This window comes from Sinocyclocheilus grahami, unplaced genomic scaffold, assembly GCF_001515645.1.
Source record: "Sinocyclocheilus grahami isolate Dianchi unplaced genomic scaffold, SAMN03320097.WGS_v1.1 scaffold16.1, whole genome shotgun sequence".
Taxonomy (NCBI): Eukaryota; Metazoa; Chordata; class Actinopteri; order Cypriniformes; family Cyprinidae; genus Sinocyclocheilus; species Sinocyclocheilus grahami.
Genome location: NW_015505195.1, coordinates 1,923,046 through 1,939,234, shown reverse-complemented (window position 1 = coordinate 1,939,234; position 16,189 = coordinate 1,923,046). Strand labels below are relative to the sequence as shown.

Genomic DNA, 16,189 nt, shown 5'->3' with positions numbered 1-16,189 from the left:
AAAATATATATTGTGTGTTGGAGTGTTCCAGACGCTACACACCCAAGAAATAACATAATTTGTATGCATTCTACAGCATAAAAACAAGAAAAATTTATTCTATCTCAATATATATATTTTTTTGTTTTGACTGCATTCTTTAAGATCAACCATTCAACCCTGTTACTCACACAATTAAAATTAATTAGAAAATATATATATTTTTCTTAATTTGTGGAAAATAATCCGAGTCTGACCTACATGTAATGGAGAGACAAGTTTTTTATCTTCATAATCTTTTTTGGCTTTGCTATTCTAGGAGATTTTAAAAGACCACATGAGCAGTTTGCTGGCAGTGGGGTCATTTGGGCTCTTTATTTTACAGTTTAGTTTAGAATTTCACAAAACAGACAAACAACTTGTCATCAAACCTACTTGTGGTAACAGAAAAGGAGAAAAAACTTTGTCCTTAATATAAAAATAAAGTAAATTCTATGCTTTATACTGTGCATATACCATACTTTGTATATGTCTTCTAAAAGTGACCGGTACCTTTCAGGCAGTGCTAAAACATGAAACAGAAAGCTTTTTGACACAAGGAAGATGCTTTTCTCCTCATCTCATGGTAGCTTGCGTTGAAAGCTTCCGTATAGCATCCATATCATATGCCCAAGTCTGGTCTAGTCCTTCATCCTCAGTGGCTGTGGGAGTCCAGTCAGGAAATGGGAAGCGACAGGCAATTACACGAGTCTCATCTGGTAACTCATTCTCCAGTTTCCTACCCAACACCTCCATCTGTAGACCACAAAGCACACTGTATTGACCCAGGTAAAATTCCAATGATCAGAGAAAATCACATCACAATTAAGAATAAATGTCTAGATGATGTAATTTGTTGCACTGACTTTTAAAGATACTATCTTAATACTCAGCTCAATATAAATGAAGAAAGGACATCTGTGCATACTTACCACTCCGGGTGCCAAGAAAACAGTCACATTGTTATATTTGGACAAATCAGTCTGTGAAAGGAAGTGATCAAACGGAATCATCAACACTTGGACATGTGAAATCAAATCAGAAATAAAATATGTGTAATTTTTCAATAGGTGGTTTTCCAAACAGTTGTAGAACTAGTACAGGTGTTGTGCCTACAGCAGTGGTTCTCAACCTTTTTGACACAAAGGACCAAATATTAACAGCATGTTTAAATAAATGTATTGTATAGCAAATATTATAATATTGTATATGTACTGTAATAGTTATTATAATTTAATTCTTAAATACAAATGAAATACAATTATTATAACATTTTAAAGATAAAAATATAAATGAGGAATACAAATAAATACAGAAATAAAATGAATACTTAAAAAAAATTATAATAATACTGAAACCCACTAAAAATAATGACTAAAATAATTTAATAACAGAAAACACATAACATTAAGCGGCCAAGCTGACATGGTTATTGGCTGATTTGATCATCAACTGTATTATTAACAGAAACTTGGAGTGTTGATAGGTACAATTAATTAATGCAAGATAAATAAAAACAATAAAAACTACAGATATTGAGGGAAAATATAAATATGATTTCAACAATTAAATCCTGTGCCTGAGGTTTGCTGATGCCCTCTGACTGAGAACTAGTGACCTAGAGGAATCTGTGTCTAGAGATCACTGTTCATTGAATGTTTGTGTGAAATCTCACCTAGTGCTCCTGCACATAATGGCTTTAATGTTTAATGTTTGTTTTAGTATCCCTACTCGGCAACATTTACTTAACCAATGGAATGAGTTGGGGGCGGAGCTATTTGTTTTACTGGCCAATGGATGAAAACTGAAGAGTTGTGGTGGCACAGGAATTACACACTTCACTTTAACACCTTTACCTTACCTTCCAAAAGTCCTGGTTAATAAAACTTGCGGTGTTGGATGGTATTCCCTTCCACTTTGCCTTGACTCTGGCATATCCAGTTAGGATAGAATTCATTTCAAAGCCAGTGCACTGGAAACCCTCTACAGTGGCAGAAATTACCTACAAAACACATCCAGGCCAATCCTACATTTTGAGAACCAGTGTCTGTGATATTTATGTCATTTAATACTGGACATGAAGCAGACTGCCAGTGGCTCATATTGTTTGCTTTCCATGTATAAAAGAAACCAAAAAGAATATTTTTAACGGCAAGACCAATGATTCTTGCAATTATAGATGTAACAGGAGAAAAAAACATGTTTTTCATTCAAATTTGACAGTTAATGAAATCTATTTTTGAACACAAAAGAAGCAGCCCCAGGTAGGCTGCCCAGTGGCCATTATCTTAGCGAGAAATTACTGTATAAATAACCCACATATTAGTCATTTAATTTTAGAAAGCCAAGCCCCAAGAGCTTATAAATGAGCTACATCTAACAGCAAAGTCTTTACTTTAAAAGCTTGTCCACATAAGTTTACTTCAAATTGAATGGACAAACAACCACCCCCTGCACAATTTACCAACAACACATTTAACGACAACATATTAGACAATTAAAAATCGGTTTACCTTTTGCATGCCAATGTATATGCTGTGTGTTTTCAGAACGGGGAATACGTGACATTCGTGTAAACAACAGAAGCGCACGCGAGAGTGGGATGGGCACTAGTTCTACTCTGGAGAAGGCCTAGCTCATTAATATTAATTTATCCTACTAACATCCTATGGCGAGTGATTTGCTTATGAATAGTAATGAATACATTGCTTTGTTAGCCCTGCTCATGAATATTAAACATGTGTTGTAATAGTAGGATTCGTACTACAGGTCTTAGTTTAAAAAGAAACTTTACATTTCTTTTTTTCTAAATAAATCAGCAAGTAATGCCGAAATAAGGAAAATGCTCATGAAAGGATCAAATTAGCCAATATTGTTGCTCGAATGAGTGCATTTGTAATATTAAAGCAACATTAAATTGAATTACAATAACGGAAATCCGAAACAAGAGTATTATTACAATGAAAACTAATAGGCTATTTTTGAATTTCAAAATGTTCTTCAGAAGTTACCTATCAGTAAAGTTTTGTTTACCTTTCCCCCTCTTTTTTTCAGTCGTTTTTGTTCATTCACATTTGCTTATTCTTGTCTTTTGTTTGTAATATTTATCGTCTTATTTATTATATATTGTACTATTGTTTTAAATCCAAATATGATCAGATCCACTTTTCTGTAGGTTGTCTTTGATCTGTGTGTGTGTGTGTGTGTGTGTGTGTGTGTACTTGGTATTTATCACGTTATGGGGACCAAATGTCATTTTTGAGGTCCCCATGAGGAAACAAGCTTATAAATCATACAGAATGAGTTTTTTTGAGAAAGTAAAAATGCACAAAGTTTCCTGTAAGGGGTAGGTTTAGGGGTAGGGTTGGTGAGGGCAGGGGTAGGCAAGTTCGGTCAGAGAGCCGCAGAACCCACCTGAGCAAGCTAATCAATGTCTTCAGGATTACTAAAGCTATAGGCAGGTGAGTTTTGTTTTCAGGGTTGGAGCTGGACTCTGCAGGACTTGCCTACCCCTGGTGTAGGGCAATAGCACATACAGTTTGTACAATATAAAAACCATTACGCCTATGGAATGTCCCCATAAAACATGGAAACACAACATGTGTGTGTGTGTGAGAGAGCGAGAGAGAGAGAGAGAGAGCACCACCGTCGCCCCCTGCTGTCGGCAGACCGCACTCACACTCTGGGCGGATGTGGGATGAATGGGTGGAGACTCGGTCAGAGAGCCGCAGAACCCACCTGAGCAAGCTAATCAATGTCTTCAGGATTACTAAAGCTATAGGCAGGTGAGTTTTGTTTTCAGGGTTGGAGCTGGACTCTGCAGGACTTGCCTACCCCTGGTGTAGGGCAATAGCACATACAGTTTGTACAATATAAAAACCATTACGCCTATGGAATGTCCCCATAAAACATGGAAACACAACATGTGTGTGTGTGTGTGAGAGCGAGAGAGAGAGAGAGAGAGCACCACCGTCGCCCCCTGCTGTCGGCAGACCGCACTCACACTCTGGGCGGATGTGGGATGAATGGGTGGAGAGTGCGAGGGTCTGCTGACGTCCATTGCGAGCATCACAGCATCCAACATTTATCCTAACAGCCGACTCCACCTCTCCACAACGGGAAAAAACTATAATTTATTAGGACTAAATCAGAATCAAGCTCCGTTTATTGTATTGGTTTTATTTATTGTCTAAAACAATGGAGTTATACGGAAAGGTAAGTGAGAAACGGCGTTATATATATTATGTTGTTTGGTCGTAATTGGAGCTACGCAAAAAGAAAAATAAATGGTTAATTTAATCATACTGTAAAAACGTAAGTGTCGTTTAAAGAGATTTGTCATTTGACAGCGTGCATAGTTGTGACCGGTTATGAAAGGTTTATTAAATTTATGAAACGCAACATCAGTGACGACAAAAGCAATCAGCCGTAAAAGCTCATTTATTCATAGGAGCTGCTAATTCAAACAGTACTGGTTATTTAAATATAGAAATATTGTGTATATAAGCCTGTTGGTTATGCTCTCATTTACAGCTCAAATGTCTCTTCATCTATGGTCCACTTCAAACATAGTTTTGGTCTATTCTAAGCATTAGGTGTCTGAAGACTATTAGCGTTTAATATTCAGGGCTTGACTGAAAAGAGACGGACCCCTTTAACAACGCTCAGCCTGGAACGACACACAGGCTTCGTCTCAAAATCTAGTGAGCTGCCTACCTAGACAACATTTTTGGTGTATTTAATCGCGATTTTCCCAGCACATAAAGTTTCTAAAACGTGATGGTCACATTTTTAACTACAGAGTCAAATTGTTTATTTGCTCAGCAAGACTCAATAGTAAGTTGGAAACAATAAAGTAATATTTTAAGAAAATTGTATTATTTTACATTATTTACTTTTTCTTTAATATTAGAATACTTTGAAATGTTGTTATTAAAAACAGACATCACATCTGTCTCTGTCTACACCAGCTATATGTACAAATGTAAAAAATGAAATCTAGACAATATATACATTAATTTATAGTTCAGAACTTGTGCAAAATACATTAACATTCAAACTAACAAATACATTTTTGGTTACAAATGTTGAAGATGGGACTAAATGGGTTACATTCAAAAATGCTGTAGGACACTCACTAGGCTTCAATACAGTCACGGACAGCTCCTGGTGCTGACTTACAAACATACAGACATACAAAGCCTACTTATAAAACACAGATAGAATGAAATCCAGAAGTTCTCTCTCTATATATTTATAATATCATGTAACTATATATGTCATCCTATAATTATATTTCTACCATATTAAGAGTTTACACAATATTGTTAGGCCGTAAACCTTTGATCTTTTCATTACACTGTCTCTGTGTTCTCACAGATGGCTGCTACGCAAGACAACAAACAGAAGGAGAACTCTGATCAAAACTTTGATTACATGTTCAAGTTGTTGATCATTGGGAACAGCAGTGTTGGCAAAACATCTTTCCTCTTCCGGTATGCTGATGACACTTTCACATCTGCATTTGTCAGTACGGTGGGCATCGACTTTAAAGTCAAAACTGTCTATAAGAACGACAAAAGAATCAAGCTTCAGATCTGGGTAAATTCTCTCTCGTTCACATCGAAATGGCAATGACTGCAAAAACCACACACTTTAACTTTTAGACTTTAAATCTAATTATGTCCCCACTGGATGCAACAAATGCCTAGTTTATAATGGGTTTTAATGTTTTTGTCTCGTAGCTCCGGCCGGACAGGGCATCACAATATGGTAGGGGTGTAACATTTCCGTCACACGCTTGAGGTATTCGGCCAATCACAACGCACTGGATAGCTGGCCAATCAGAGCACACCTCGCTTTTTCAGACCGATTAGCTTTGTAAAAATCTACGCGTTTCAGAAAGGCGGGGCATAGAGGAGAAACAATAATGTACAGTATGTGGAAAATAATGTGTTTTTAACCTTAAACCGCATAAACACATTTCATTAAACCAAATACACAAAATAATGTTCTTTTTAGCAGCATCATATGCAGACCCCTTTAACTCAGCATCAATGTTTCATGGTTGGTAAAGCACTGAAGGGTTGGATAATCACATATGGTGCAATGTAAACATCACATGGGCTGATGATTAACATTGGCTTATGGAAAGAGAACATAAGCCATTGTCACCTTATCTAAGCCTTTAAGTCAGCATCAGCAAAACTGATCTGTTCATCAGATTGTGGCACGCTTTTCTATTTTAGTCTTTCAGTGAAAGTGCTGCTACTTTTAGAGGTGACAAACCGCTTCCTCGATCAGTTCTCAGACTCAAGCGCTCATTCATTTCACGCATTTGTTGTATTGACTCTATCTGTATGTCCCAGACTAAATTAAATGAATAATTCATCATAAAATAAAAACAGGCTGAAAATGTACTCACCCTCAGGCCATCCAAGATATAGATGAGTTTATTTCTTCTTCGGCACAGATTTTGAGAGATTTAACATTACATCACTTGCTCACCATTGGATCCTTTGCAGTGAATGGGTGCCGTCAGAATGAGAGTCCAAACAGCTGATAAAAGCATCACCATAATCCACACGACTCCAGTCCATCAATTAACCTTTTTCACAGGAGAAAGCAATATTATGAATGGAGCAATGATTTGAAGTTAAAAACCCCTTAGTGATGGATTTGTTTGTTACAAACATGCAGCTTTTCGCTTTACAAGAAGTTAATTGATTGGAGATTATTGTGATGTTTTTATCAGCTGTTTGGACTCTTATTCTGACGGCACCCATTCAGAGGATCTATTGGTGAGCAAGAGATGTAATGCTGAATTTCTCTAAATTTGTTTTGATGATGAAACAAACTCATCTACATCTTTGATGGCCTGGGGGTGAGTAAATTTTTAGCAAATTTAAATTTTTTTGGTCAAGTATTTCTTTAACTCAGTCACCTCTTGTAAACCTGAATTCATAATACATGTAGGTATGCACCTTTTTTAGACTACTTTACTACATGGAATAATGCCTATTTATTAGGACACAGCCGGGCAGGAAAGGTACAGGACTATCACCACTGCCTACTACAGAGGGGCCATGGGCTTCATCCTAATGTATGACATTACTAACGAGGAGTCTTTTGCTGCCGTACAAGACTGGTAAGTGGACTTTAAATTTTACATTGTGCATTATGACAGCCAGAGTGTCTGCTTTCAACAGAAGTATTCACAAGCTTTCAGGATCACCACCGTGTGGGTTTGCAGAGGTGATCCAGCAGTTTCCGTCCGCCTGATGGCGTGAGACATTCATGCCTGTCGATCCTGGAGTCAAAATCTATAAATGGAAGTCAGGAATCATATCAGGAACATTTTATAAAGTAGAGCACATTTAAAAAACGAAATAAAAAGTACAGAATTATTACTTAACCATGGGTTTGTGTTAAAACTTTACTAGATTTTTAGTGTCTAAGCCAAAACATAAGAATAAAACAGCGTTTAAATCAAATTTTACTTAAGTTTTATTTTGCTTTCAACAGAAGTATTCACAAGCTTTCAGGATCACCACCGTGTGGGTTTGCAGAGGTGATCCAGCAGTTTCCGTCCGCCTGATGGCGTGAGACATTCATGCCTGTCGATCCTGGAGTCAAAATCTATAAATGGAAGTCAGGAATCATATCAGGAACATTTTATAAAGTAGAGCACATTTAAAAAACTAAATAAAAAGTACAGAATTATTACTTAACCATGGGTTTGTGTTAAAACTTTACTAGATTTTTAGTGTCTAAGCCAAAACAAGAATAAAACAGCGTTTAAATCAAATTTTACTTAAGTTTTATTAGTAAAAAATAAACGTAATTCTTACGTCTTCTTAATCTAGCAGATACAGACTTAAAGGGATAATTAATGCAAAAATGAAAATGATGTAATAATAAATGAACTCGCCCTCATGTCATTCCAAACTTGTCGAAGAACATTGGTAACCAAACAGTTTGGTTACTATTGATGTCCCATGAATGGGCAAAATCTCACTTTTCTTAAAACATCTTCTTCTGTGTTCCACAGAAAATAGAAAGTCATATGAGTATGGAACGACATGAGGGTGTTTTCACATTGTTTAAAAATATAATTTCAATCATTTTCGTTTTATTACAAATTAAATGCAAATTCTGTCATCATTTACTCATTTTCATGTCGTTCCAGTGATTTTCCAGAAAGGAAATTGTGCACTGTATTTCAAGTCTTCTGAAGCCATACAATAGCGCTGTGTGACAAACATTTTACCGTTCCTCTAAATTACACAGGAGCGAGATTTATCTTGTTAGTTTAGTAAAATGAGAAATACTTTTTGTACAACATTTAAGTCATGATGACCTGCAAAATACAATACTATGTGTGTTTTTAAAGGAAATGGTATCACTTGAGTCAGGGGGCTCATGCACTCATTATTTTTGACCTGTTTATTCGAAACATTCCCAAACGCATTAACTATATCATGAATTATCTTGATTCTCATCTTTATAGATTATGTTCATCTATATTGGGCGATGGTCAAAGTAACCTAATAATGTAGTCTATTAACTATGCATAAAAAACTGCTGTTTACTTAATTAACAGATATGGGTGTCATGCCTTAACATATTTTTAATACGACTGACTTTATATTTAATGTGAATTCAACATTGAAAGTTAATGTGAATAAATACATTGCAAGTTAGGCTACTAATCATAACACTCTCATTGTACAGAAAGAGAGCAAAGAACATTTACATTATTAAAGAACATTTTCACTGACAGTCTAATTCAACCTCTCTCAAAAACTCCCATTAAATTCACTGAAGCTGTTTACACTATGAAATTAATATCTTACAGATTCGTACACACATTTGCACTTTGTTGTTTCTGACGAGAGAATTCGCCAGAAAGAGGTATTCAGTCAGTGAGCGAGCCAGTGAAGAAAACACCGGCATTTTAGCGATGACTCATCTGAGCACCTCTGATTGGTTTTTGCATTCATAAGCTCAACAGCATCGTGTGTGATTGGTCGCAGAATTTAGCAGCTGATGATATGATGCGCTGAACGTTCTAATCACGCAGGTGTGATTGTATTAAATATAGAAAATATTAATCAGCTATTTTTTGTCTTTTGGAAACTGCATTCAAAATCCACTTGGCTCAAAAATCTGAGAGGGCACGTGCCCCCTCACTTTGAATGGGCATGACGCCTCTGACTTGAGTACAAATACCCCCAAAATACACTGTACTAATTAAGTGCCATTACATCTCTGGATTAGAGAACACAAAGAACATGCTGCTGTAGAGATGAGAAACAGGAACAGAGAGGGGCATAATCTGAAGAAGTGTGTTCAACATGATGTTCCCATTGATTCCGTGTGGCATGATGACATATTCATACAATAAAACTGTCAAAAGTTTTGGTATGAGTCTGGCACATCTTGTGCTAGAGGATGTCTGCTCACTTTTTTCTCGTCTTGTGTCAGGGCGACCCAGATTAAAACATACTCTTGGGACAATGCCCAGGTGATCCTCGCTGGAAACAAATGTGACATGGAGGAGGAGAGGATAGTGTCTGTGGAAAGCGGGAGACTGCTAGCAGAACAGCTGGGTGAGATATATATAGATATATATTGTATTAGGGATGCACAATAATGTTTACCGATATACAATATGGCAATATTTTTCAACTCATTTTGGCCAATATATACAGTATATATATATATATATACAGCACCAAGTCTCTCCTGTGCAGAGATTATAAACATATTATTTTTAATTTTGAGCAAATACTTACTTGAGCATATGTATCTCAGAGAGATACAAGATATATAATGATAGTGTATTGTACACTATCAGTTGGGGTTAGAAAGATTTTTTTTGAAAGAAACTAATATTTTTATTCAGCAAAGACACAGTAAATTCATCAAAAGTGAAAGAAAAGATGTATAACATTACAAAAGATTTACATTTCAAATAAATTCTGTTCTTTTGAACTTTCTATTTATCAAAGAATCCTGGAAAAAAATGTATCACGGTTTCCACAAATATATAAAAAAACCGCTACTGTTTTCAACATCGATAATAATCAATAATGATGTCTCTTGAGCTTCAAATCAGCATATCAGTGATTTCTGAAGGATCATTTGACACTGTATTTCAGAATATAACCGTTTTACTGTATTTTTGATCACATAATAGAAGCCTTGATGAGCATTAAAAAAACATTTTAAAAACCTTACAGACCCATAACTTTTGAAAGCCAGTGTGTATTTCCTTTGCTTACCAAAAATCTCTCTTTCCGAAAAGGATTTGAGTTTTTTGAGATGAGCGCAAAGGACAACATCAACATCAAGCAGACTTTTGAATGCTTGGTGGACATCATTTGCGACAAGATTTCAGACACTCTTGAGGCCGACCCTGCTGTTACCACGGGAACGCCCACTACCAGACTGACGGACAACCTGACGCCCCCGCAGCAGTCTGACTGTAGCTGCTAGTGTTCACCGCCCAGGCCGTTCTCTGCTGTGGCTCGAGCGCTGTCGCCAAGCTTCTGTATTCTGACACAGAATAAGTTACTGAACCTCAAATCTTTGGCCTAGCTTCAACACCTAGTTTTTTGGTGTTAATGACATAGCAAACTAGCAAGATTGTGCCAAACACAAGTGTCAGACCTTGTCCTTCCTTTATGCCATCATACCAGAATACAGGTCTTTGTTCAGGGGTTGTTAGTGTACCTGTATCCCCTATACCGCAATATCTCATATTAGTCATTTTAGCAAAAGCAGAAATGAGTTGAACTTTAGATGCTCTGCAATCATTCCCATGTCTCTCAGGGGAATTAAAGACTCCTGCAAATTTATACATTTTACAGACTTGTCTAACTTATGTGTAACATATTGAGAGGATGTTGAATTTCCATTTTGCTGATGAGTCAGTTGGATCTGTTTGTGTGCGACTGTGTGTACGGAAAATGACTGCGAAAGCTAAAAAGTATGAGAAAAAATAAATGTGGCCTTGAAATGGTTATCTTGTCTAGATCCAGTCTTTCACATGGTCCCGTACAGAATCTGTATCTTCGTTCTTTTATTCAAAATAAAATAAAATAAAAATAAAACAAAAAGTCTGAACTGGGATTATTATAATAAAATAAAAACTAAAACCATAAAAAAATTGTTACTTGAAATAAACATTAACTGAAATTAATATACTTTTTTTTTTCAGATAGCTGCCAAGAAAAGATTTCATTTTCATCTAGTTTATCTTGATGTACTAAAAAAATTTAAATTTAATGAAAATGTATATATAAAATTAACTGATCAAAATGACAAAAACTATTAAAACTATTTTTTAAATGAAAACAGAATATAAAAACTATATACACATCAAAATTCATAGTATCTTAATGATAACAAAATAACACTGGTCTCAAAACTAAAACCATAAAAAAATTGTTACTTGAAATAAACATTAACTGAAATTAATATACTTTTTTTTTTCAGATAGCTGCCAAGAAAAGATTTCATTTTCATCTAGTTTATCTTGATGTACTAAAAAAATTTAAATTTAATGAAAATGTATATATAAAATTAACTGATCAAAATGACAAAAACTATTAAAACTACTTTTTAAATGAAAACAGAATATAAAAACTATATACACATCAAAATTCATAGTATCTTAATGATAACAAAATAACACTGGTCTCAACACACACACACACACACACACACACAATCAGATCAGGCCAAATATAACTTGAACAGTCCATCTCAAAAAATTAAATTTAAGAATAAAATAAACCTAAACAAATCATAGATTTGTTAATAGAGAGACTGCAGGTTATTTTCAGAGGAAACAAAAGACAACATCATAGAGTCAACCCATGCTTTTATTTTGGTGCATATAAAAAACATTTTTATTGGATTTTACCAGTTTTCATACGTAAATTTTTATTTCTACAGTTCTATCCAATAGACTGCGATAAACAAGGAGTCCAATAAACAACTACACGGTCTTGTGAAACCTCCAGACAAGTTTTGTCATTCAAGTCACATAACAAAAAAATAGTTATCCCTAAATATCATTTGTCAAATTCTGTTTGTGTATTTCTCTCATGATTTAAAAAGAGACGAGAAGGACGCACTGATTTCATCCATTTAGGGTCAATAAGAATCTACAGTATGTGTGTCAAAATGAGTCCCAAATTGAGCGTTTGGGCTTTTTGTGAAGGATCTGGAAATCAAAATGCCCTGTTATCCCCAAACAGAAAGATGTTTTCTCTCATATTGCATGAAACGCAAATGTCTTTGAATGTCTCAAATGAACACAGCATAGACGGAAATATGATGGAGGTTCTTACAGCTGGTTGCAAACCCAAACCCATCACACTGGCCCGCTTTTACCCTGTCCAATGTGGTCTGACAACTTTTGTCTATTTTTTTTTTTTTTAATGCTGGGAGCATTTATGCCACATAAACAGGAGGAACACGACAAACATCTAGGTCAATTTCCAGCCAGTAGTTTCTTTAGTGCAGCAAGAGGATAAAATCTAAAGAGCTATCTGTAAGGCACAACCCTCAGGCCACGGAACCACTTTCTTTTAAAAAGAAAGAAAGAATGAAAGTAAACACAGTAATGACTATAATTTGGCTTTCCCTTTCTCTACGCAATCTCTCTAGAGACACATATCAATGGGATCATTACATACTAAGAATAACAAACATTCTCTCAGTAAGAGTTCCATAATACAACACCATCACCAAAAGGGATGATATAATCACTTACAACGACATAAGATCAACAATATATACTATACAGAACAATAAATACATGTATGTAAACCGAGAGAAATGAGAAACAATGTAGAGAATGGAGACTTGGCAACAGAATGAGTTTTACATAGAATAAAGCAAGCAATGAAAAAGGGGTCTTTTCAAAAGGCTTCAATATTATATATAATTTTGTACATTTAAGTATATCTACTGCATATGTATAGTTAAACTATATTAAGGAAAACTGACTCGTAAGCCTGAATTGCTGATGCTACAAGTTGATTAAAACACTTTAATATGCTACAAGCACATCAAAGAGCATTAATAAATAATGCTAGCATGAACATAAAATGAAGAGGATGTTTGTACAGTAGGACAGGTCACAGAGATGAGTAAAGCAGCAATTAAAATCATTGCGACTGGTAACGTTTGGCGAAAATGTCCAAAATAAATACAATTAACAAAACCAAAAATACAATAAAAAAATTATAGTGCAACTAGATTCACACTTACAATGAGGCTTTGCATTGAGGCTGATTGTCCCGTGATCATGTGAAAACACAAACCGGTAAATTGAGCTTCTTCATTTATGTCACTTGTTTTCTGTTTAACTGGCCAGGGACATATGGCACCAAACAGCTATCAAACATTTCTGAGAAACTAATGAGGAGGGCCATCATAATAATAATAATCATTATAATAAATTAATAATAATTACAATAATTATTATTATGTATGAAGGGATACCCAGGATTCATCATTAACATGATAATAATTATTATTAATAGCATTATTATTACTTAATTACAATAATAATTCATATTGTTATCTATGAAGTGATGACCAGGATTCATTTTACTCCATTGCTTGTATGTTTTTGTACATTTTTGGTAGGCAACAAAACATTTAAGGCTTATTCAAGCTATTATTTTATAACAGAATTATGAGTTCTTGTTCTTGGGGGAATACAGTTTTAAAACATTGAAACATGGCCATAATTAGGTATTATTAATAAGCCGAGGAACTTATTGTTTAAAACCAAATAAGAATATTTTTTAAAATGAACCATTTTCAGATCTGGATTGGATGCAACAAATAAGGGTAAAAACAAAATAATAAAAAGATGTGCAAACTACCATATTTACCCCAAATATGGTAATTTAAATGAAAATGTGTATTGTCTGTGAAAATGGTGTCTCGCGAGTTCTTTTCACTTTGGTACCATGTCCATACGCTTCAAAGAATGCTACACAAACACAACAGAGAGCTAAATCCGGCCGGATTAATAACACATTCAAGGCATCAGGAAGACGTGAAGTTCAAAGCATGAAGTATTCACTCCTAGTGTTTGTCTGCAAAAATGCTTCGAATTGCCACTTTTCTTCAGATGAACAGGAAAAAATAGTGTCTCTGTGGTGAAAAAACAGCTGCTTTCTAAGTTCAATGTTTCTGAAATACTGTTTCAGTGAAAAAAATAAAATAAAAGTACCTTACGATCAGGAATAAAAGTCAAGCTTTTTAACCTTTCATTTGTTACGTTTGTTTGTATGAATGACAGGTTTGAGTGGAAAAGATATTCCTGAGTGTAAAAATGGTTGTAACTCAAAAAAAGAGCGAGGACTGAAAAATAAAATCAGGTTAAAGGCGGACATTTAAAAAAGCACTTTTGAACGACATATGTAAAATAGACAATGAAAAAAACTAGTATCTTAACCATAAATAAGTGTTTCTCATCTCTAATATAAAAAAGTTCAGGTGCCGTGTCATACTGTGTTATGTGCTGGCAGTGTCCTCCTCCTCCTCCTCCTCCTCCTCCTCCTCCAAAACACAGGGTTCTGATATTTCCCTTTCCTCCTCCTGTTCGTCCTCTTCCTCCTCCTCGTCCTGTGTGTCCCCCACCTGCTCGTCCAGGGGGATCTCTGTACATTCGGAGTCCTGTGTGCAAAGGGTTTTAGAGTCACTGCAGCTGTTTTCCTCCTCTTCTTCATCAGGAGGGCTGCCGCTGTCCTTCTCTGTGTCCGATTCTCCGTCCTCCTCCAGAGTCAGTTCAAACTGGAACTTCTCCTGGCCGGCGGTGCGTCGGCCCTCGCTGCTGGTGTCCAGCACTGGAGAGGGACTCTGGGGGATGGTGCTCTGGTACCACTCTCGGTTGTCCTCCAGTGTGTCCAAGATGTCCTGCGCGTCTGGGTGCACCAGGTCAGCCCATGTCTCCCACAGAGGGTGAACAATGTAATCGATGAAGCCCACCTTGGAAAAAAAAAGAGAAAGGAAAAAAATATTTTCAAATGTTTTTGAAAGAACGTTTGTATACAGTGCTGGACATATGTATTGGTACATTTCCTGGAAATATTTAGCAGAATACACAATATATTGAGTTCCACTGACATATAAGCAGCACAACTGTTTTCAACAATGATAAAAAGAAATGTTTATTGAGCACCAAATCAGCATATTAGAATGATTTCATGTGGATCATGTGACGCTGAAGACTGGAGTAATGCCTGCTGAAAATTCAGCTTTGCCATCACAGGAATAAATCACATTTTAAAATACATAACAAAAGAAAAGAAATTTTTTAAAATTGTAATATTTCAAAACATTCTATCTATTAAAATATTAATATCTAATAAATGCAGCCTGGGTGAGAATAAGAGACTTCCTTAAAAAACATTAAAAAAACAACAACTTCCAAACGTTTGAACTCTAGTGTATATTCTCAAAAATGTTAACCATTTGATGCATGAATTATTAAATCAAAAGAAAAGATATAATCTGTTTATTTTTTATTCTGTATATTATTATTAATTATGAATAATTAGTTGTTGTTTTTTTCAACAATATATTTTATATAATAATATTGTGAGCCATGGGATTTATGCGGTCATAGATAAATTATAATAAATAAAAGTAACAAGTACAAAGAGGACAGCCATGCAGAATTATAGGTAAGGCTAAAAGGTCATCACATGATAGAGAACATATTTAGAGAAAATAAAAAGAAATAATGAGTTAAATATAAATAAAAATATATTAGAAACATAATATAGACCTATATAAGCTTGATTATTTTATGTTTCATTATTTCATTTATCTTTATCTGCCCTGAGCTGGCTTACCTGGGACTTCTCGACTGATGCGTTGTGCTTGTCACACATGGGGCTGATCTCCATGCCGCGCTCCCGCTCTCTGTCCCCCTGGCTGAAGAACTCCTCCATGATGCGGTCTGTCCACTGCCTGTACAACTGCAGCGGCTTGGTGGGGTTACTGAGGTCTGCACAGTGCACCATGTTCTGCAAGACCTGAGATACAGTCAAAATCAGTCAGTTGCGCATTCACATTTATATTTACATTAATTTACATTGGGGTTGTGACGCTGAGGAAATTTTACCACCGGTTA

General features: G+C 35.5%; 3 protein-coding genes across 7 annotated transcripts in view; 1 reads left to right on the top strand and 2 right to left on the bottom strand.

Annotated features, from left to right (window-relative positions):
• Positions 1-594: 594 nt before the first annotated feature.
• Positions 595-2,598, bottom strand: LOC107550286 (protein FAM173B-like). The gene is made up of 4 exons (XM_016231548.1): positions 2,532-2,598; positions 1,880-2,020; positions 951-1,001; positions 595-774 (listed from the first exon to the last, which is right to left on the bottom strand). The coding sequence occupies exons 1-4, from the start codon at positions 2,538-2,540 to the stop codon at positions 595-597; spliced, it is 381 nt and encodes a 126-aa protein (XP_016087034.1). The 5' UTR covers positions 2,541-2,598.
• A 1,481-nt stretch (positions 2,599-4,079) lies between these two features.
• LOC107550282 (ras-related protein Rab-3C) lies at positions 4,080-11,028 on the top strand. Its single transcript, XM_016231534.1, has 5 exons — positions 4,080-4,233; positions 5,398-5,619; positions 7,047-7,165; positions 9,505-9,629; positions 10,328-11,028. The coding sequence occupies exons 1-5, from the start codon at positions 4,216-4,218 to the stop codon at positions 10,516-10,518; spliced, it is 675 nt and encodes a 224-aa protein (XP_016087020.1). The 5' UTR covers positions 4,080-4,215; the 3' UTR covers positions 10,519-11,028.
• Positions 11,029-11,901: 873 nt separating this feature from the next.
• Positions 11,902-16,189, bottom strand: part of LOC107548338 (cAMP-specific 3',5'-cyclic phosphodiesterase 4D) — a 103,978-nt gene continuing 99,690 nt past the window's right edge. For all 5 annotated transcript variants that reach the window (XM_016228987.1, XM_016229014.1, XM_016229023.1 and 2 more), the window contains exons 14-15: positions 15,909-16,091; positions 11,902-15,039 (exon numbers count right to left, since the gene is read on the bottom strand). In XM_016228987.1, coding sequence (XP_016084473.1) covers positions 14,566-15,039; positions 15,909-16,091 — 657 coding nt within the window. In that variant the 3' untranslated portion in view covers positions 11,902-14,565. The remainder of the gene's footprint in view (positions 15,040-15,908; positions 16,092-16,189) is intronic.